Source organism: Mytilus edulis, chromosome 4 (assembly GCF_963676685.1).
Source record: "Mytilus edulis chromosome 4, xbMytEdul2.2, whole genome shotgun sequence".
In the NCBI taxonomy this organism is placed as follows: domain Eukaryota; kingdom Metazoa; phylum Mollusca; class Bivalvia; order Mytilida; family Mytilidae; genus Mytilus; species Mytilus edulis.
In genome coordinates, this window is record NC_092347.1 from 88,876,700 (window position 1) to 88,899,214 (window position 22,515).

At 33.7% G+C, this 22,515-nt stretch overlaps 1 protein-coding gene across 1 annotated transcript in view; it reads left to right on the top strand.

The window, feature by feature from the left end:
- The first annotated feature begins 10,114 nt into the window (after positions 1–10,114).
- LOC139520936 (serine/threonine-protein phosphatase 6 regulatory ankyrin repeat subunit C-like) overlaps positions 10,115–22,515 on the top strand; it is a 64,092-nt gene continuing 51,691 nt past the window's right edge. Inside the window, exons 1-2 of the mRNA XM_071314037.1 lie at positions 10,115–10,210; positions 18,374–18,589. Of these exons, the coding sequence (XP_071170138.1) occupies positions 18,487–18,589 (103 nt within the window). The 5' untranslated portion in view covers positions 10,115–10,210; positions 18,374–18,486. The remainder of the gene's footprint in view (positions 10,211–18,373; positions 18,590–22,515) is intronic.

The following is a 22,515-nucleotide window of genomic DNA, read 5'->3' on the forward strand; positions in this document are numbered from 1 at the left end:
TATTCTTTGTTTTTTATTATAATTTGCAGTGAATGCAACATCGACAGTAATGATAATTCTTCTATAAAACTACTGGACAAGTATGTTTATTTTCTGTCATAGTTGGAAAACAATCCACATTGTTAAGGTTGCTGCTGTAAAGGAATTCAAAACATTGGAGGCTTTTAAGATAATATCTTAAATTCTTTAAGGATGTCTATGGTTTTATATTCATGATGTCAACTCGGTGAAGATTAACTTATAGATTACTCATTTGATTTACCGAGCAGTAATCAAGTGCTCGCTCGGTAAAACATTTACAAAATGGAAACACAAAGTTATACCCATTTTATGTATTGTGGGTTGTTGTCATATGATTGTATAACCCTCAACATTATTACCTAAGACTAAATAATAGTCCGAGGAATTTTATACCATAATTAAAAGCTCATTTTAACATTTACTACATGTACTATATATGTAAACAGGTAATAATTTAATTAAGTAATTGATTAATATCTATAGAAAAATTATTACTCTTTCAATTTATTTGGGAACCGTAAAAAACCCTATTTTTAAAATGATCAACAACGGGGTGATGATTAGAACTTACTGATGTAATTAGTCATTTTCTGAGGATCAATATAGGCTGGGGCGTAGCTGGGTCCCTTTGAAGTGTACACCAACTAAGGGGGTTTGTGGGGGGATTGCCCCCCAAGATTTTGTTTTTGGCTAGACGCAAAATGGTGCGTTCTGACGGCCTAAAATTGGTTTGATTAGCAAATTATTAAGACTGTATTTGATCATTTTTTATTGAGAAACATCCTGAATATTTTTCAAAAATCTGCCCTTCGTATTTTTAGCTGCAACAAAAACGTCCATGGCCTTGTCTAAATTGACCTCAAAATCATGGTGGAACCCAAAGCCGATAATCTGTCATTTCTCATTGTGGAACGGATGTACGTTTTCAAACGTTTCAGTACGCTAAACGACCTTTCAGCTGTAGCACTAACAAAGGGCATTGTTAGGAGAACACACAGTATTGGTCAATTGGTCATTAGTTGTTTGTTCGACCACACACGGAAGAAGATATTGTGCATGTATACGGTTTTCTGACTTCAGAAGTCAATCAAGTTCCGTGATCATATGATCCAGAAACGGATAGTAGAGAGAAATTCGCCAGTAATCCTTAGGTGTTTCGGCTGGATGGTTGGCTCTCGAGGTTTGTCTTCCACAACACCTAGGAACATTTTCAACTATACCAAAAAGGTCTGCTATATCAAGAGTGGTTTGGTATAGCTCGTTCCAAACATTATCATCATTTTGCTCGGAACGCAACATTTCAGTAACGGACTAGTACTGCGGAACTTGATGAAGTCTTGAAAGGCGATTTTATTTTATTTTTAATGCGTTGACGCCTTAATATTTCGACAGGACGGTGTCAAAACAGAACAATATGAAGTAGCCCTTCAAAACAATAATTTAAAGAGGAAATTCAGATTTGTAGTTACCGTTATCGTAATTTACATATAAAAGAGGGGTGAAAGATACCAAAGGGACAGTCAAACTCATATAAAGTTTACTGTAATTCATTAAATTGTTCAGGGTCCGAACCGAAGTTGAGAGATAAAAATGGAACAAAAGTCAATTGGTCATTTTTTTGCCTAAATAATGTACGAAATTTACAACCCTTATCTAAACAAAAACATGAGTTTACAACCCCTGCAGCCCTGTTAGTTCAACGACGCGCATTATATATTTTTTTAATTGAAATTGAGTTAATATACCTTGTCGGAAATTTGAAGGTGTGGACATCTTTCCATTTGTCGGGCAAAAGTTGTAACTTTACATCTTTCCCTAAGAATTCGAATCTTTCAACAAAGAAATATCTGGATAAGATGGTCCCAGATTTTTTTTGTACTGGCTTTGACATGACACTGATGTGGCACTTAAGCTAAGTTCAATCATCGTCAATTTTTTACGTTTCAGGGGTCTAAATTGTCCTGATTTGTTGCTGGGTGTGTTTCTGCCTGCATGACTATCACTGTTGGTAGGTGTTTTTGTGAGAGAGAAAAAATGTCTAACGTTTGCCCTTTAGGCTTGTCAGTCCTTGTCACGCTATGAACTGTTCATGTATTGTTTTATACGCTGCTTTTTACGTCGAGTACCAGAAGAAAATTATCGCAAATGAATTAAAAACGATTTCGGTCAGGGTTGATTTTACAGACGGAAATATTTTTGTGACGTTATTAAAATAGTTATACTGCATCGTTTTCTACTTTGCTTGGTTAAGTTAGATTTAATATTTTTTACTCGTTTGCATTTTTTTTTCCCCGGCGTAAATTGTTTTTTAGACCCCACGATGTGCACGCCATGGCGTGACAGCGTATATGGAGCTACGCCCCAGATAGGGTGCATGAAATTTGTCATTATGTAAAATTTTATCATGAGGACAAAGCATTTCCTCAAATTTGTTTAGTAAGCCATCAGTCTGGCTGATGAAAATATATGCTCTGACAGTACATAGGTTGGGGGGGGGGGGGGGGGGGGGGGAGTGACTAAGCTTAGCTAAGAGTGTAAGACTTGGAAAAATGCTCTTGGTCATAGATCTAACATATTCCTCTGTTTGTAGGAGTTTTAAATGACAGTAAAAAATACAAGTTAAAAATACAAACATTCAAATTGTATTTTAATTTTTATAAATTTTGACAAATATATAATTTTCCAGGAGGTGCTCTCAATAATTGTTTTTAACTTTATTTCTTAAGAAAGCAACAACATTCCATCAGGAAACCGATTAGTCAATTATCATTTTGGTAATAAAAGATCAGTACTACAGAGCGATACTCTGAGTACTCGTTGATTTCACAAGAAGTCTATGTTATATCAGAAATCTATGCTGTTATTTCAATGGACGTGTATTGTATTATTTCTGTAGAAGTCTGTGGTGTTATTTCAGAAGTTTTTTTTTAATTCTGGAGCCTGCAACTCTTGTCTCAGAATGCTCGACACAGGGATAGTGATCTGGCTGCGGCATACTTTGTATATTGATGCCTTATGTTACAACGTTATGGTCTGTCACATGTACATGGTCCTTGACCTCATTTTCATTGTTTATTGACTACTTAAAAAAAGTTTAAGATTTTTTGTAATGTTAATTTCTTTCTTATTATGAGTAATAGGATAACTATTTTTGGTATGTGCGTACTTTGCAAAGTCATCATGCCAGTCAGACAGCTTTCATTAGACCACAACCTCATTTAATGAATCAGTAAAAAAACTTAAGTTTTGGTGTTCAAGTCCATATCTCGATACTGTAAGCAGTAGGTCTAGTATATTTTGTGTGAGGAAGGACTGTGAGGTGTACATGTCCAACTGGAAGGTGTAATCTGACTTTGACCTCATTTTCATGGTTCAGTGGCTTTAGTTAATTTTTTTAGTTTGTTTTTTTTATGTCCCAGTCGTACTGGAGGGGGCATTAAGTTTTACCCATGTCCGTACGTATGTTCCAAAAATTAGATTACGTTCTCTAACTTTAGTTTGTCTCAACCAAATTTTATGACACTTATATACAAAATGCTTATTACCACATAACAGATCAAATTTGAATTTTGGTGGCGATACTTTTACCGATCTAGAATTATTCCTCTTTAAAAAAGTTTTTGTTTCCGTTCTCTCATTTTAAGTTTGCCTCAACCAAATGTTATGAAGCTTATACACATTGCTTATTACCACAATACACACTTCAGGTTTGAATTTTGGTGTTGTTACTTCATGTTCTAGAGTTATACCCTTAACAAATAGAAATTTTGGTCACGTTTTTTTTTCTTTCTACAAATATCAATCAAGTAATTATTAGAATTGGAGTTATCTTCCTTGGTTCGTGATTATAGTTGAACCAACTACAATCAATGCTTTATACAATACAATGTTTTAATTTTGCCTTCCACTGATGAATGTAAGCAATTTTTACTCTTCAGTGCTTACATGCACTTTGATTAACTTTATATATGTAAGCGGGGGCATCATCTGTGTTCAATAGACACATTCCCTATGTATTTTCTTATACTGTGCAATAGTTCTACAATATTTGGTGTATGGAATGATTGTAAGGTATACATGTGTAGCTGGCAGGTGTCATCTGACCTTGAACTCATTTTAATGGTTCAGTGGTCAAGGTTAGGTTTTTAGTTGTGGTCTTTTTATGCTTCATTTATAGGCATGTTTTCTGGTTTGTGCTCCGTTAGTCCGTCCGTTCGTCCGTCCGTCCCGCTTCAGGTTAAAGTTTTTGGTCGAGGTATTTTTTTATGAAGTTGGAAGTCCAATCAACTTGAAAGTTAGCTCACATGTTCCTTGTGATATGGTCTTTCTAATTTTAATGCCAAATTAAGTTTTTACCCCATTGTAACAGTACACTGAACACAAAAAATGATAGTGCGGATGGGACATCTGTGTACGATGGAAACCTGCTTGTTTTCTGAAACATTATGCAATAGGTCAACTATATCTGGTGTATGGAAATATTTGATAATGTCAGTCTTGCAGGTTTTATTTAACATTTGCTCAGTTTTACGTTTTTGTGTTTTGGACAGTTTTGGACTGTTTTTCTTAAACTTTCAATAATATGTAAACTATATGTGTTGTATGGAAGGATTATATTGTTAGCTGTACATGTCTGCCTGGTATGGTTCATCTGACTTTTACCTCATTTTAATAAGTCATTGGTCAATGTTTAGTTTTCTTGGTTAAGTCTGTTTCTTAGAAACTATAAGCAATATTTCAACTATATTTAGTTTATTGTCGAGCCTAGACTTTAGTCGAAAAAGCGAGACTAAGCGATCCTACATTCCGTCGTCGTCGTCGTCGGCGGCGGCGTCCGCAAATATTCACTCTGTGGTTAAAGTTTTTGAAATTTTAATAACTTTCTTAAACTATACTGAATTTCTACCAAACTTGGACAGAAGCTTGTTTATGATCATAAGAAAGTATCCAGAAGAAAATTTTGTAAAAATAAATTTCCATTTTTTCCGTATTTTACTTATAAATGGACTTAGTTTTTCTGCGAGGAAACATTACATTCACTCTGTGGTTAAAGTTTTTAAAATTTTAATAACTTTCATAAACTATCCTGGATTTGTACCAAACTTGGACAGAAGCTTGTTTATGATCATAAGATAGTATCAAGAAGAAAATTTTGTAAAATAAATTTCCACTTTTCCGTATTTTACTTATAAATGGACTTAGTTTTTCTTCCAGTTGAACATTATATACAGTCTGCAGTTAAAGTTTATAAAACATTTATTAGATTCATAAACTATCCTGGATCTTTTTACCAAACTTGGAAGCTTCTTTCAATCAAAAGACAGTATTGAGAGGGAAATTTTTATTGATGTTTTTCCTCATTTTTGTTGAGTCTGCAATTAACAGCAAAAGTAGGCGAGACACTGGGTTCCGTGGAACCCTTACGAATTTTTTGAATGATTGTAAGTTGTACTTGTATTTCTTGTTCCCTTTATATGACCTTGACCTCATTGTATTTGATCATGTTAAGAGTATGTGATAGTTGTAGTAAAGCTTTATATTGAGGACTATCAACATATCATCTGGCGTTTGTCGTACGTCGTCGTCATCGTAGCTAGCTATGTATATTTTGAACTTCTTTTAACGAACCACTAAATGGATTCGAACCAAACATGTTGCGAAATATCCATATGAGGTGCTGACCAATCGATATACATTTGAAGCCGATCCATGTGTTGTAACTTTGAAGCCGATCCAAGTGTTGTAACTTTGTAGCCGATCCAAGTGTTGTAACTTTGAGGCCGATCGATCACCCAAGGTAGCTGCAAGCAAGTGGGACTTAGTTTAACACAGTACCCTTATGTAAATACATACAATTCTAATGCAATTATTTTGTATCAATGGTTTTGATTGGATGACACTTAGCGTAAAATTCTCTATCTTCTTGTCTGTAACTAAGGAAGCCGACATCTTGAATTGCTGTATGTATTGACATGTAATTTCTACAATAATAAGCCGAAAAACTCACATGTTGCACCTAACATTCTTCTTTTTATCAAATCATATTACATTCTGAAGCGGCACAGAAGCCAGAAAACGCCCGGTGTTTATGTTTGACGCCGGAAGCATACCTATGACGTCACCTAGTGTAGGGACCAAAGAAGATAACATCTTTTCGCGGAATTTTCTTTAATGAAGATTAAACACTGAAATAATGATTGAATTTAATTATGAACTTGTTTTGCATTAGAATAGAGATAACTGTATTGTATTTGAAGCTTTGCGGACGTCCATCGGTAATTTTACTGTCGCAAATACCCCTTTACCTGTCTCCGCTACGCTTCGCCAGGTAAACTAAATTTGCGACAGTAAAATTACCGATGGACGTCCTTAAAGCTTTAAATACAATACATTTATCTCTTAATTGTCTTCTTTTAGAGATTCACTGAATGAAATGATACCAAACATGGCATATACATTTTAAAAGCAATTGTTTTTATGCCATCGCGAATGGCCATCTTTGTGACGCAGATCAGAGACTCCGCCCAGATCAAGCCATATAATTTAGTTAAACAGGCTCCTGGTCTGTCATTCTTAAACACCTATGTATGATTTCAAATGCAATATATTTCATGAAACGTTTGAAAAACGTTAGTGGATTTAAGAAGTTTCAACATATGTTCTTGTAGATGTATTTTTGTATTTACGGGGACAACCGTTTGACTATAAAAAACATAAAAGTCCGAGTGAAAAAAAGTGCATTTTTATACCTACGATTCCGTTCTCCGTTCGTACGATGTTTAAAAAATATGTAATCATTTCAGTTGTTGATTTAGTATTGAAAATTTGACTGAATTAGCCCTAATTAAATACGGTTTTATATGCTTAATTGGTGTTTCTTTAAGATAAGATTATCGTTAATTCATAAATTTATCGTAAAATCAAAATCACTACACAGGTTATACGTAGTGTCAAGTGATTACCCGTAATCTAAAAATAGACAAACTTAACAATAAGTTCTTTTTTCTTTTTTGGCATAACTCAGTGAGATTTATCGATCACCTTACTAATAAAATTGACTCGTCCAAACGTAATAGATGCCAAGTCCAGATGAGTAGATATTTACTATTTGGAATTTTCTAGTTTTATAGATTGAAAAAAAGTACGTCCTTTTGGATATCACAATCAAAACCGGGTATGCATGACAAATGATGACACAATTATCCTCGTCTTACCAGTGGTCGAGTCTACTACGTTTGTTGACACTCGAGGGTCCACCGTGTTTGCAATTTTATTACACATGTTTCGAAATATTGAAGATCATTTTTCGCAGTTTCCTGAAAATTGATAAATATCAAAGCAACGTAGAGCTGTTTGTTCTTGTTCGTATAATGACGATTTAATGCCATTTTTGTCTGTGATGACCCCCCCCCCAACTTTTCGGGATCGCATGATAATTTTAGTTATCTCGTTCCTCATGAGGATGACACATATCAACTGAGCAGTAATGTTTGGGACTTAGTTTTAAGAAATGATGACAAAGTAACGTTATGAAAATATTTTATGTCTTGTAAGATATTTTATTTCTTTTCCGTTTTTCAACATTTGCGTCTGGAAAGTTGAAATGTTTTAGCCGTATTTGGCACAACTTTTTGGAATTTTGGATCCTCAATGGTCTTCAACTTCGTACTTGTTTGGCTTTATAAATATTTTGATATGAGCGTCACTGATGAGTCTTATGTAGACGAAACGCGCGTCTGGCGTACTAAATTATAATCCTGGTACCTTTGATAACCATTTACACCACTGGGTCGATGCCACTGCTGGTGGACGTTTCGTCCCCGAGGGTATCACCAGCCCAGTAGTCAGCACTTCGGTGTTGACATGAATATCAATTATGTGGTCATTTTTATAAATTTCCTGAATATAAAACTGAATTTTCGAAAAACTAAGGATTTTCTTATCCCAGGAATAGATTACCTTAGCCGTATGTGGCACAACTTTTTGGAATTTTGGATCCTCAATGCTCTTCAACTTCGTACTTGTTTGGCTTTATACATATTTTGATATGAGCGTCACTGATGAGTCTTATGTAGACGAAACGCGCGTCTGGCGTACTAAATTATAATCCTGGTACCTTTGATAACTATTAACTGAATGGTTAGATTTAAATTAATTATGAAAATCAATTAAGGAAATTATTGCCTAGTTACAAACACTACCATAATGATTTCTTTTTGAGTAATATGTTTAAGCACATGGATATTTGACCCAAACTTTAGCCTGGTATACGTGTTGTCTCCTTGTGAAATATAAAACATATTAAAAATGACTTTCTGCTAAAGTATTTTATTGATATAAAGTTTAAATATTCTTACTTCTCCTGTCAGGTTTAATTCTTATATATATGTGAATGAAAAGTTCCCAACAAATAATCATGGCAGCAATTGCTTTTACAGCCTTTAAGGTCTTGATTTATGAGGTGCTGACCAAGTGTTGTTACTTTAAAGCCGATCCACCATCCAAAAAGGCCGCCAACGGGGGATTCCGTTTAAATTAGGACCATCTCAGCATATGAAAAATACATACAAATGTCTACTTTTAAAGAACCATTACATGCAATGAAACCAAATAAGACATGATTGTTCCTTATGAGGTGCTGACCAAGTGTTGTTACTTTGAAGCCGATCCATAATCTAAGATGGCGCAAGCGGAAGACATACTTTAACATAAGATCCTATGAACAATACATTCAATGTCTTCATTTAAAGAACCACTGAATGACATGAAACCTGTCGTGACATAAATATTCCTTATGAGGGCTTGGTGAAGGATTGCTACTTTGAAGCCGATTTACTGTTCAAGATGGCCACCATGTTTGTTTTATTAAATTACGGGGCTGATATTATCCAAAGGAGTGGGTTCGATAAGGGCCGATTTTGGCCTCAAATTTCAGGTTCAGCTAACGAAAGATTTTGGACACTTTTTAAACACTTAAGTGTCTATTTCAATTGATTCAATTATTTTATGTGACAGATTTTAACTGATTAAGTCATTAAAAACCGTCCGATTCAAGCTAAAATATGAAAAATCTACCAAATATGTAAAAAATCGTCACATTTCAGATGGTTTTTGTCAAAAATGAAAGTGGCCGCATCCGTGTTCATCCTCAACCTTTATATATGTTATGTATTATTATCAAATGCAACTTACATTTTAGTATTATGAATGAACACGAATGCGGCCACTTTCATTTAAGACGGAAACCGTCTAAAATTTAACTAAAATGCTAAATTTGTGAAGGTTTCAGTAATTTAGCATGATTTAATGATGTTAGTACCCGATAAATGTGCATTGTATTGTCAAAAAAAGCCCATATTTGTGTAGCAGAAACATTCTACTTTCCAATGAATATCTAAAAGATTACATTTTCACAATTCTGCAAAACTGCTATATTTTGGGGCCAAAATGGGGTCTTACTGAACCTACTCCTTTGGCCTCGATCATTATTTGGGTATCTGTTATGATTTTTATATTTAAATTTTTAGATGATTTCCGAAACCAAAGTAGAGAATTGTGAGCGACTCGTAAGAGCCTCTAGTTTTAGAAAAAAAAATCTCATTTCTTAGAAAAGTAAAATCTAAAGTATAAAATAATCAAAAGGCAGCTTATATCAATAGATAACAGATCAATTCAGCATATTTCATGAAAACTGTTCAAATTATTTATGAGTTATTGTCAGAAAACTGGAAAATCCCCCTTTTTAATGAATAAAACCCCAAAACACTGAAACGTAAAATATAAAATTTATAAAAATCAGATGTAGCTCAAGCCGATTGATATAAACAATTCACCAAAATTTCTTTCAAATTAATTCATTTATTAGTTATACTATCCTTCAAAGATTTGCTCATTCTTTTTTTATAATAGAATTTTTTTACTTGTCACTCAAATTATACCAATAAATCTATTTTTATTATTATCATGCTGCAAAAGATAAGCACAAAAAAGTTGGTATGTAAATGAAATAACGCTTAGAATTCAGTTTACAAAAAACAGACCAGTTTAAAGAGAAGAAACACTTATAGGGATCGATATTCATTCAAGGTTTTTCCCAAAGTTCTACCGCGATTTTAAATAATCACGAAGCCGTATCCACGATCGTTATATTGTCATTCAATGGCGGCGATCCATTATCGACATATTTAACGTAAGTATTTTATGGGTCATTATCAAAAAAACATGCAAAACTATGTTATTTGGGTCTTTTTAAGTCATGAAAATAAATCAAAATAACACTTGCATATGTTAGATATGAATGTTTTGTGATACACAATATACAGTTTACAGTATGAAATGTTATAAAAACATCCTTAATGTTTTCTTAAAACCTTGAAGATAGCCAGAATGAACTGTTATTTTTTTACTATAAATCCTTTCAGACTTGAAATAGGAATATTATTCATATCATTTGTTATTATGATTTATCACTTTTTATTGCATTTTGATACATACAATTTTTTTTTAATGATTTAGGAGGTGTATGTTGGTTTTATAATAAAAATTTTCACCAAAAGGAAATGTAACATTTTTAAGTCAATGGTGTAACCAAAGGACAAGTTAGTAGGATAAGAGTTATCTTTCGCAAAATTTGTGCATTTACAACAGTTTCTCCCTTAGCAAATTCCATTGTCACCTGTAAGCATGCTATGCAAAAGAAAACAAACAATTATGTTGAAGATTTAGTAAAAAAATCGTAAAAGTAAGTAAAGCTTTAATCGTAATTGGAAATAGTGTTCATGGTGTACCCTTTATAAAAATATTTTTTTTAAAAACATTTCCTTATCTTTGAATAATGAAATATATTGATTATAGAATCATGCACCAGTAACAACATATAGAATAGGGGAACGGAGCACTTATTTCGTAACTGAATCTTTAAATACATCTTAAATTATTGGTGTTACTGTCAATGGAGAGACCATTTTGATAAAATAACACCAGTGACCAGTTTAGTAACACCACTGAATATATCATGACAATCAGCATTGTTTTGTGTTTATTTCATGTTTAACAAGCGAAACATCATATTATTTATGAAAAACAATACTTATTTAACAAAGTTTTAACAATATGATGTATTACATATACACAGTTTTCACAAACTGATGTATACTGGTAACACCAATGACACTATTTAGTAACACTATTGACATTTTTAGTAATGGATGTTATGTTATATAATTTGAGATTTTTAGCCTAAGAATTATTTTTTCATCTTTTTCTTTTGCCCGGTGATCTTGGCTTTGTGTTCAGTACTTGATAAAGATAAAATTTGAAATGTGATGTCAATGCTGATACTTTTGTGTCATTGGAGTTACTGAAGGGTCAGTGGTGTTACTATATAAAAATGCGACATTTTGTTTTTAATCTTTATTCATAAATGAAAGTGTTTTAGGTCGTGTACAAAGGATTAGGTATAGTATTATCATTTAATCTTATACAATTCACATATATTCAGTTTGAGTGTATTTTTTAGTATTTACAACGACCATAATTAGGACAGCCAACTTTTTTACGACAATGTATTCTGAAATTTATGTTTAAATAGAATGCACAGCTATATGAATAATGTTAATAAGTCGTAATTTAAACCTAAACAACAAATTGGAACAGTTACTTGATGATAAACAATAATATTTAGTACCTAAATGTATGCTTTAAATTAGTAACACCATTGACACGATTCTATCAAAGGATGACCTAAAATTGTTCCATTGCATATTTCTGAATATCGTTGCTACCATAATATAGAATAGCGGGACACATTTAAATGTTTTAAACAATGACATCATTTTTCAAAATATTACTTCGTCGAAATTTGCACTTTTTTGATAATGACCCTTATCCTCTTACAATTCACGTGTTTCTGACTGTTTAAGTTTGTAAACCGGATTTATTTTCTCTTAATCGATTTATGACTTTTGAACAGCGGTATACAATTGTTGCCTCTATTTATTATTCAACATACTTTTCATCTTGTCTGAACAGGCTTATATGACTTCTTTCCTTTGTGTCACAGGTAATTGACTTACTGTCGTATTCTCAAGAAATCTTTCAAACATCAATTCCTGTAATTTAGCACGAGGAAAAGGTAGAAGTAATCTTAGACTGATTTGACTATTCTTTTCATTTCCTTTCCGCGAGATAGTTTAGATAAAATATTTAAGTTCTTATACACCTGGATTAACCTTCATCTGGACAACTGACTCCCTGACTACAACCTGAAGATACGTCTGGGGACTAAAAGTATACCAGCAGAGATATCGACACAGTGTTTAAAACAGAAACAAAACGTAATAAATTTAACGCGTCTGAAGCGCCTAACTGGATAAAATCGACTTAGCTTACTTGTTCCATTTCGTTTTAATGCTGATTCTTTCCATTGACACATTGGTAGTAAAACAGAAAATAAAACATAATATCAATATTTTCGAATTTGTCTCATTACATAAAACATTTAAAATTTGGAGGTTGAGCTAACAGTAGAACAAGGTATAAACTACCATTATTTTCTAGACAATGTGTGCACAAATCAGGGATATGGCAGTTGTTTTTCGAGTAAAAAAAAACCTTCAAATGTGTAAATTATTAACCTCAAAAGAGTGAGCCCAAAAAAGTCGGTATGAATGAATCTACGCTTGATTCAATTTGAATCAATACGACAAAGTCAAAAATATAAAAGTTCACACGTTTTCATACTATCATTGCTCCTAAATAGCAAACTTTTCCTCATTGTTTATATATGTAACCCGCCATGACATGTGCAGGCTTATGGAGGTAGAACGTCATTGTTAGAAAAAATATAAACATGATAAATATCGAGATTCATTGAAATACGTATTGTGAAGAAGAGATAAACACTTTCCTTGGCTTCTTTTTTGCGGACGCCGAACTATACATCATATATAAGTTTTGAAGAAGTTTAAGTTTATCGTTTGAAGTGAAAAATATTTGAATCTACATTTTAAATTGATACAAAAAAAAAAAAATCTGCTCTATCGATTTCCTTTCATGAAATATACCCATTATAAATGCACCGTATCAAATGCATATAAGAGAACACCTACTTATAAACTGTTACGCGTCGCATACTATGTAAAGAGACATGCATAATAAATCTAAATTAAAAAAAGGAATTGTTAAAGCTTACTTTGACAAATTTTAAACATATTTCAACAAGTTTAAATTACATGTTCTAAAATAGAGCTACAAACAAAACAAAAATGCTCTGCTCTAAAGATTTTCTTTCATAAATGAAGTCTGAAATAGATCCATAATAAATTCGCCGTATCAAATGCATATATGAGAACACCTCATAAACTGTTACGCGTCGCATACTATGTTTAGAGACATGCATAATAAATTTAAATTAAAACAAAAAGGAATTCTTAAAGTTTACTTTGACAAATTTTAAACTAACTTCATTTCAACAAGTTTAAATTACATGTTCTAAAATAGAGAAACGAATTGTTTGTATTGTAGTAAATTTAAGTCTTTGATATTTTATTCAAATACGCTATTGAACATCACTAAGAGCCAATAAATACAATAATTTTGTGTTTTATAAATTATATGTTTATAAAAATATATATTATATATTATAAATTATATATAAAAACATGACTAGATCTTCTAGATAAATATACAAAAAGCAAATTTTAGACAATGTACCCTCGTAAGCCTTGAAGTGGCTAGTCACATATAGTTAACGGCGTTTTTCTCACAATGACTTTCTACCTCCATAAGCCTGGATATGTCGTGGCTGGTCTCATATATCTTCATACAAAACAATATTACTGAATTTGATGCGACTCTCATACAAGTGAGAGGTTAAGCTAGCTATAAAACCAGGTTCAATCCACCATTTTCTATATAAAAAATGCCTGTACCTAGTCAAGAATATGACAGTTGTTATCCATTCGTTTGATATGTTTGAGGTTTTGATTTTGCCATTTGATTAGGGATCGCACCGTTTTTTCTGTAATACCTTACCTTATTTTTGTACAAAAAGCGTTTGTTATACAATTAACTAACCACAATGGAAAATCCATTTAAGGTTTTTTCAATCATATTTTTAAATAACCAAGTAGCCGTATCCAAGGGCGTGTTTTTTTGTTCTTCGGTAGTGAGCCAGAAGAGGTCCATTTCTATTTTTTTGCATTGGGAAGATCTTCTGGCTCTCTTCCACCTCTTCTTTTTAAATAGGTGGTTTAGACAGCAGAGGCACAAAACAAACATGGCGTCGTTTAGTCTAAATGACACTCATAAATTAATTAATGAAGATATACTAGAATGTGAGCTTTGTTATTAACGTTTTTATGGTATGACAGCCTTAGTAGGACATATCTGTAGGACGATAAGCTGGATGAATATAAGAACTACACGGACAGTAACAGTTAAGGGACAACTCTTTGAAATTCTAGAGACGGGATTTTGATTCTTCTTTAGGTACAGAAAACCATCAACATTTTGAAGATTACTTTCCGGCGCATGCCTGATTGAGGTTGCTAGTTCATTTCAATTTTTCTTTTATTTATTAAACTTTACAATTTTATTGAACTTTTAATTTTTTACATTTTCGTTATTATATTTTCATTAGTGATTAACGCTAATTTCAATACTCATGATTGGGCTAGTAGTCAGTTTAAATCAATAGATGAGGAATGAAGAAGGAAAGAGGACATCATTATTCATTTTAATTTGTCGCTAATCATGCCTATTTTTGTTTTGCTCTTACCAGGCAACCATATTCATAAACGAAAATCTCCTGTCCCCATCCCAACAAATAAATAAATATCAGATGGTTTTTTCTTATTTAACACAAAATTGATGCTAATTTTTAACGCCCAGTGACAAATATTTCATGCATGTTCAGGAAAACACGAGAGAAAAAGTCGGGTATATAATATAAAAACGAAGAGATGTGATATGATTGCTGATGACGCAACTATCATAATATGAAGTAGTGGATGAAAGCAATAATAGGAAACCGTAAGGACTTCAACAATAAAAAAAAACGATACTGTAAAGCCGTTTATAAAACGCCATGAAAGTGTGAAACAATTCAAACGATAAAACTAATACGGCCTAATTATACAAAACAAAACAATTTGAAAAATACCAAATATGAGATGAGACATGAACCAACGACAAACACTAAACTACACGCTTCTGACTTGGGACAGGTTCATAAAGAATATGGCAGAAGTTGATTATATAAAAACGAAGATGTGGTATGATTGCCAATGAGACAACTCTTCACAAGAGACCAAATGATACAAAAATTAACAGCCATAGGTCACCTGACCATACGGCTTTTAACAATAAGCAAAGCCAATACCACATAGTGAGCTATAAAAGGCCCCGAAATCACAAATGTAAAACAATTCAAAAGAGAAAACTAACGGCCTAACTAATGTATAAAATAAAGTGAACGAAAAACAAAGAAGTAACACAGCAACAAACGGCAACCACCGAGTTCCTGTCCCAAGTCAGTAGCCTGTAAGTCACTGACTTACAGACTACTGACTTGGGACAGGCACATACATACAGAATGTGGCGGGATTAAACATAGTAGCGGGATCCCAACCATTTCCTATCCAGGGACAGTGATTTAACAGTACAACAACTAGTTTGTGAGCGCTCGATCCTCCTCGAAGCTGAAACAGTAGTGTAGCAGTACAATATAAGAACAACCTGTGCAAATCAGTTGCAATTTGATTAACTGAAAAGATCGGTACGAGATACTCAAAAGAAACTGGCCAACTAACATTAAGACTATAGACTCAAAACATCGAACAAAGAGTATTTGCAATTACTGGAAGTTTGTTCAAAGCTAGTTGCAACTAGTTCTGAAATAAATCTTGTTCTCCCAGACTGAAGTATCAATCAGTACACAACCAACTGTTAAAATTTATTAAAAAGAAAAGTATAGGAAACGTCTGGTTTACGTTGCATACTAACATTTGGATCGATATATAATGAAAGCATTTGAAAAGTGGTAGTCCGAAGTATTTGACCATCGAAATTTTGCATTAGAAATAATAGTTAGGACATGAGGAGATTTTCTTCAAGGACCACCAGAAAAAATGATTTTGAGAACTTCCTGAAAGCTTTGCTTTATACAAAAATAATCCAGTTCGGTTACTTTAAAAAATAAATAGATAGACTAAGATGTCCTTTTTGTAAATTGATCCGAGTCATATTCCAGACAAATATTAACGAATTCTTGTGCAGGATAAGATTGTTCTTAAAAATCAAATAGTGGGGGATAAAGCCTGATTTGTTTAGCAACATTGAATTGAAGAAAAGCATAAAGAAAATTGTAACGAACAGAGCACAATTTTACAGTCATGTCTACTGGACGTATCTTAATTTTCTTAAAAAAATCGTAAACTTAATTTAATTCATCCAACATAACAAGAACCTGCTGTATTCGACGGCAATTAAATTTTTTTATTTTATTGATCTTCCGTAGAATATCTCCAGAAGAGGTCCAGATTCATTTTTTTGAACTCTTCACCAGAAGACATTCTGGAGATGTACAGAAGAGACCAATAAAACACGCCCCAAGTATCCAGCCGTAGTGTCATATGAAAATGGCGTCGACACATTATTGATCATTAGTAACCGATTTGTCGTAAATATATTCTAATCTTTCACATAGCGGTTTTCTTCTGCCAGTGATAATTGATGTTTGTAAAACGTTCAAGATCTCATTTCAGTTTATAAGCTATATCTTGAATTTCGATATCATCATTCAATATAGATTTTAGATTCATTAGACTATTATTTTTAGTTTCCATTTCTCCCCTGATTATTAAAGTACTGATAAATGTCTGGTTCATTAAATCTACGGATTTTGGCAGTCCTCTAGTCATAATACAATGCATTTCGCAGTTTCATAACAATCTTGTGACCCGGATTTGTTTTCTCTAAATCGATCTACATGATTTATGACTTTTGAACAGCGGTTTACTACTGTTGCCTTTATTTCTGACCCAAAGCATGGAGAAAAAAGTAAGCTATTCTATTCATGTGACTTCGTCGTCTGTCATTTATAGTCCACCGTCCATAGTCCGCCCTCTGTTCACTTTTATAAATATCTTTTCCACCGAAACGTCAGGACCAGATTGAACAAAAACCTACCAAAATAATCATTGGTTTATCTATATAAAAATGTGTCAGATGATCCCGCTCACCAAGCAAGATGAACGAAATTGCTAAAGATATAATAAAAGTAAAATGGAAGTTTTAAATTGTATATTCTTTGGAAAACTTCAATAGAAAGAAGGTTCATATCTACTTACTGCCTGTTTCACATCAATAAAATTCAAGGGAATTTAAAAAACACTTTTAGCTTTTTCAACAATGGGCAAATGTTTGTACAAGATTTCAATGTTTAAAAATCCTGATTCTTTATAATGTATAAGCCATTGTAACTATTTTCTTCCTTTTCAAATGTGTTTTCCCTTTATACATTTAAGAATTGCTTCTTTTTGTACAATTAAAGGAATGTAAAAGCGTCGATTGACGCATATTTGTAGGAACCATTCAAATAATGTGCGTGCGGTCAACGCTTTAACAACCATATACAATTACTTAAAGAAGCAATCAATACTTTTAATTACATGTTTTTTGCTAGGATCATTTTTTCTTATTTACCGGTGCACTTTATTGTAGGAGCTCGTGTCATCATGCATAATACATTTCATTTACAAAATTGAAATAATTACATTAGATGTATATTTCATTATAATACGTTATTCTGATTGGCTAAGAGGAATATCGCGTCATTCTGAAATCAACAGTCATTTAAAAATGAATTGTAACATTCATAATTATTGACATGTGCCATCACAATGAATTGCATAGTTAAATCAAAGAAAAATCTTGATAGTAATCGTGATTTCATGGTCCTAGCAAACAACTGTAATTGAATGCTTCTTTTAGTTATTTCATAGGGTTGTAAAAGCGTTGAACATGTACACAGTTTTACAAAATGTACTTCGGTCAACGCTTTTACACATATTCTAATGAAACAAGCATGTAATTAAATAACAAAGACTAACATATTTGAACTGTATACGTTTTGTCTTGGCAAAATGTAATAAATACTTGGATTACTATCCCGACATGTATCATACAACTAAATAAAGTTTGAATAACAAAACGCTGTAGAAATACATGTGCAAAAAAACCCATCAAATATGTCATCCTGCAAACATTTGTTAAATATTATACTGGATTAAAGTATGTCAAAACCGTTACAGGTCCACGAACTTATGCTTTTAAATATTTTTGTTTGCAGAATGATTTTACAGCAAAAAGAAAGCTGCAAATAAAATACACGGCTAAAGAAATGGAAGACAGTATGTAAGACACATACTGAAGCAAATAATACAGCATTGTCACCAAAAGAGCATGGCTGAAAAATCTTCGAATTCAGATCGCTATAAACTTCCAATACCACAACCGTTACAAGATGCAGTCGATGAGATAGCATCAAAATCTTCATTAGTAACAGGTATGTGTTCCTCATCGAATTAAGCTTACTGCAACCTTACTTGTACATGTTATGTGTAATTTATCAGGATTGACACCCAAGGCTTAAGAACACAAACAATGGCCGGTGAAGTTGGAAGATATTTTTACACCCATCCACATTTTATAGGGGCACGTCCATATTAGAGGTGGTTAAATCTTTGTGAGACACTCTAACCTATAATGTTTTTTGGGGTGGAGGAAAACTTGAAGTTTAAAATCATATCATACCGGCTGTAAAATCATTTAATCGTTACCAGACGTACTAGTGTTGTCGTATCCCGTTCAGCGCTTTACAATTTCATAACTTCCATACCATATCTTTACTTCAATGTTTTCACATGAGCAGTTTGAAGTTTGTTTTATAGCGTCTGTATCATTTTATAAAACAAATGCACAGTTAGGCTTTTATAACAATGGGCGTCAAGTTGGTTACCTATTCCCTATTCCCTATTCGTTACCTATTCCCTATTCCCTATTCGTTGCCTATTCGTTACCTATTCCCTATTCCCTATTCGTTACCTATTCCCTATTCCCTATTCGTTGCCTATTCGTTACCTATTCCGTATTCCCTATTCGTTACCTATTCGTTACCTATTCCCTATTCCCTATTCGTTACCTATTCCCTATTCCCTATTCGTTACCTATTCGTTACCTATTCCCTATTCGTTACCTATTCGTTACCTATTCCCTATTCCCTATTCGTTACCTATTCGTTACTTATTTGATTTTTAATATCCTTCCCCCTTTTTAATTATGGCATGGAATAGTTTAATATGGCTGCCGTTACCATGGAAACGGCACAATTGTGAAAAAAATGAGTTTTTGGTTTTTGGTGAACTGTTTGGATATGCTTCAACTTAGAATCATCATATTTTAAAACAATGTAGGTGCCCACTATATACAGGTGTTGGATGATTTTGGCGATCATTGGAACTACTATGTTGCCATGGAAACTACACCAAAATTTTCAAAATTCTAAAAATGCTCAAAACTTCATGAAACTTCACAGTAATGATGAGCAACATTGGAGTTGGAATTTCCAAAATAGGTCTTGTTACCATGGAAACAATGCAAAAAGGTCAAAAATTTCAAAAATAAGAATTTTCCGCAAATTGGATGAAACTTTACAGGAATGGTAACTGGCATAGGCAGAGTTGGATTTTGAAGTTAGAATTTTCAAAATGGCCGCCGTAACCATGGAAACAGCAAAAATATCAAAAATTCAAAATGTTCAAACTTAATAAAACTTTGCAAAAATGTTACTAGACATCTGTAGATGCTCTCTTTGACTTTGGAATTGTCAAAATGGCTGCCGCTCACCTGGTAATAGGGGGAAGGGGTGCCTTCCGTTATTGCTAGCAATTACAAATCTAGTTGTTAATAGTCTTACATATGGTAATAGTTCTGAATTGGTTGAGGTAAAATGATCTTTTTATGACCTATTTATATGTGTTTGTGCTCAACCGATCCTTTTACTTCATGTTCGATACGCATTTGTTCCTTACTTGTTTTTTATACGTTCTACCTTTTAACTGCTTTATGTCCGTATGTTTGAAGATGGATCTTGGTTCGACGGGATGAAATCACCGTGTTAGCGCTTGCGTAAAAACGAAGATGTGGTATGATTGCCAATGAGACAACACTCCACATTAGACCAAAATGACACAGAAATTATCAACTATAGTTCACTGTACGGCCTTCAACAATGAGCATAGCCCAAACCGTGTAGTCACCTATAAAAGGCCCAGACATGACAACCTCATACAATTCAAACAACAAAACTGACGGCCGTATTTCATATACAAAAAAATAAACGGAAATATGTAACACAAAAACAAACGATAACTACTTAATTTCAGGCTCTTGTCTAGGGACAGGCACATACTTACATAATGTGGTAGAGTTAAACATGTAAGCAGGGTGTACATCGTTTCGGAGCATGCTATTACCTTGTTTAATTCGTTCCATCACTCGCTTATAATTCGCTTATAATACGTGTATCTTACGTTGCACCTTTTAAAACATGATTTTCAATTGTTTTGTTGTCTCTGGTGGAAGATTTGGGCTCTTAGAGGTGATATAACTCTATAAGTGCATTTGTATCCGTTCCAGCGGTCGGATAATACCCTGTTAAATATTCGTTACTAATTCGCTTGTAAAAAGTTTGTTGTACGTTGCACCTTTTAGAAAAGGATTTCCAATTGTGTTCATATCTCTGGTGGTAATAATGTGTTCTTATAGATGAAATACCCCTTGAAGCGCATATGTACTCGTTCCAGCGATCGGTTAATACCCTGTTACCTATTCGTTACCTATTCGTTACCTATTCACTTATAGTACGTTTGTTGTACGTTGCACCTTTTAGAAAAGGATTTTCAATTAAATTCATATCTCTGGTGGTAACAATGTGTTCTTAGAGATGAAATGACCCCATTAGAGCGCATGTACCCGTTCCAGCGCTCGGTAAATAACCTGTTACCTATTCGTTACTTATTCGCTTTTAATGGGCGGGGTATACGGTGCACCTTGAAATAAATAGTTTTTTAATTGTGTTCAGGTCTCTGGTGGTAAGAATGTGTTCTTAGAGATGAAATGACCCTATTAGCGCGCATGTACCCGTTCCAGCGCTCGGTTAATACCCTGTTACCTATTCGTTACCTATTCGTTACCTATTCGCTTATAATACATTTTTTTATACGTTGCACCTGTTAGAAAAGGATTTTCAATTATGTCCAGGTCTCAGACGGTAACAATGTGTTCTTAGAGATGAAATGACCCCATTAGAGCGCATGTACCCGTTCCAGCGCTCGGTAAATAACCTGTTACCTATTCGTTACCTATTCGCTTTTAATGTGCGGGGTATACGGTACACCTTGAAATAAATCGTTTTTTAATTGTGTTCAGGTCTCTGGTGGTAAGAATGTGTTCTTAGAGATGAAATTACCCTATTAGCGCGCATGTACCCGTTCCAGGGCTCGGTTAATACCCTGTTACCTATTCGTTACCTATTCGTTACCTATTCGCTTATAATACATTTTTTTATACGTTGCACCTGTTAGAAAAGGATTTTCAATTATGTCCAGGTCTCAGACGGTAACAATGTGTTCTTAGAGATGGAATGACCCCATTAGAGCGCATGTACCCGTTCCAGCGCTCGGTTAATACCCTGTTACCTATTCGTTACCTATTCGTTACCTATTCGCTTATAATACATTTTCTTATACGTTTCATTTGTTAGAAAAGGATTTTCAATTATGTCCATGTCTCAGGTGGTAACAATGTGTTCTTAGAGATGAAATTACCCTATTAGCGCTCATGTACCCGTTCCAGTGCTCGGTAAATAATCTTGTTACCTATTCGTTACCTATTCGCGTTTAAAGCGCGGGGTATACGCTGCAACTTGAAATAAATCGTGTTTTAATTGTGTTCATGTCTGGTGGTAACAATGTGTTCTTAGAGATGAATGACCCCATTAGAGCGCATGTACCCGTTCCAGAGCTCGGTAAATAACCTGTTACCTATTCGTTACTTATTCGCTTTTAATGCGCGGGGTATACGGTGCACCTTGACATAAATCGTTTTTTAATTGTGTTCAGGTCTCTGGTGGTAAGAATGTGTTCTTAGAGATGAAATGACCCTATTAGCGCGCATGTACCCGTTCCAGCGCTCGGTTAATACCCTGTTACCTATTCGTTACCTATTCGTTACCTATTCGTTACCTATTCGCTTATAATACATTTTTTTATACGTTGTACCTGTTAGAAAAGGATTTTCAATTATGTCCAGGTCTCAGACGGTAACAATGTGTTCTTAGAGATGAAATGACCCCATTAGAGCGCATGTACCTGTTCCAGCGCTCGGTAAATAACCTGTTACCTATTCGTTACCTATTCGCTTTTAATGCGC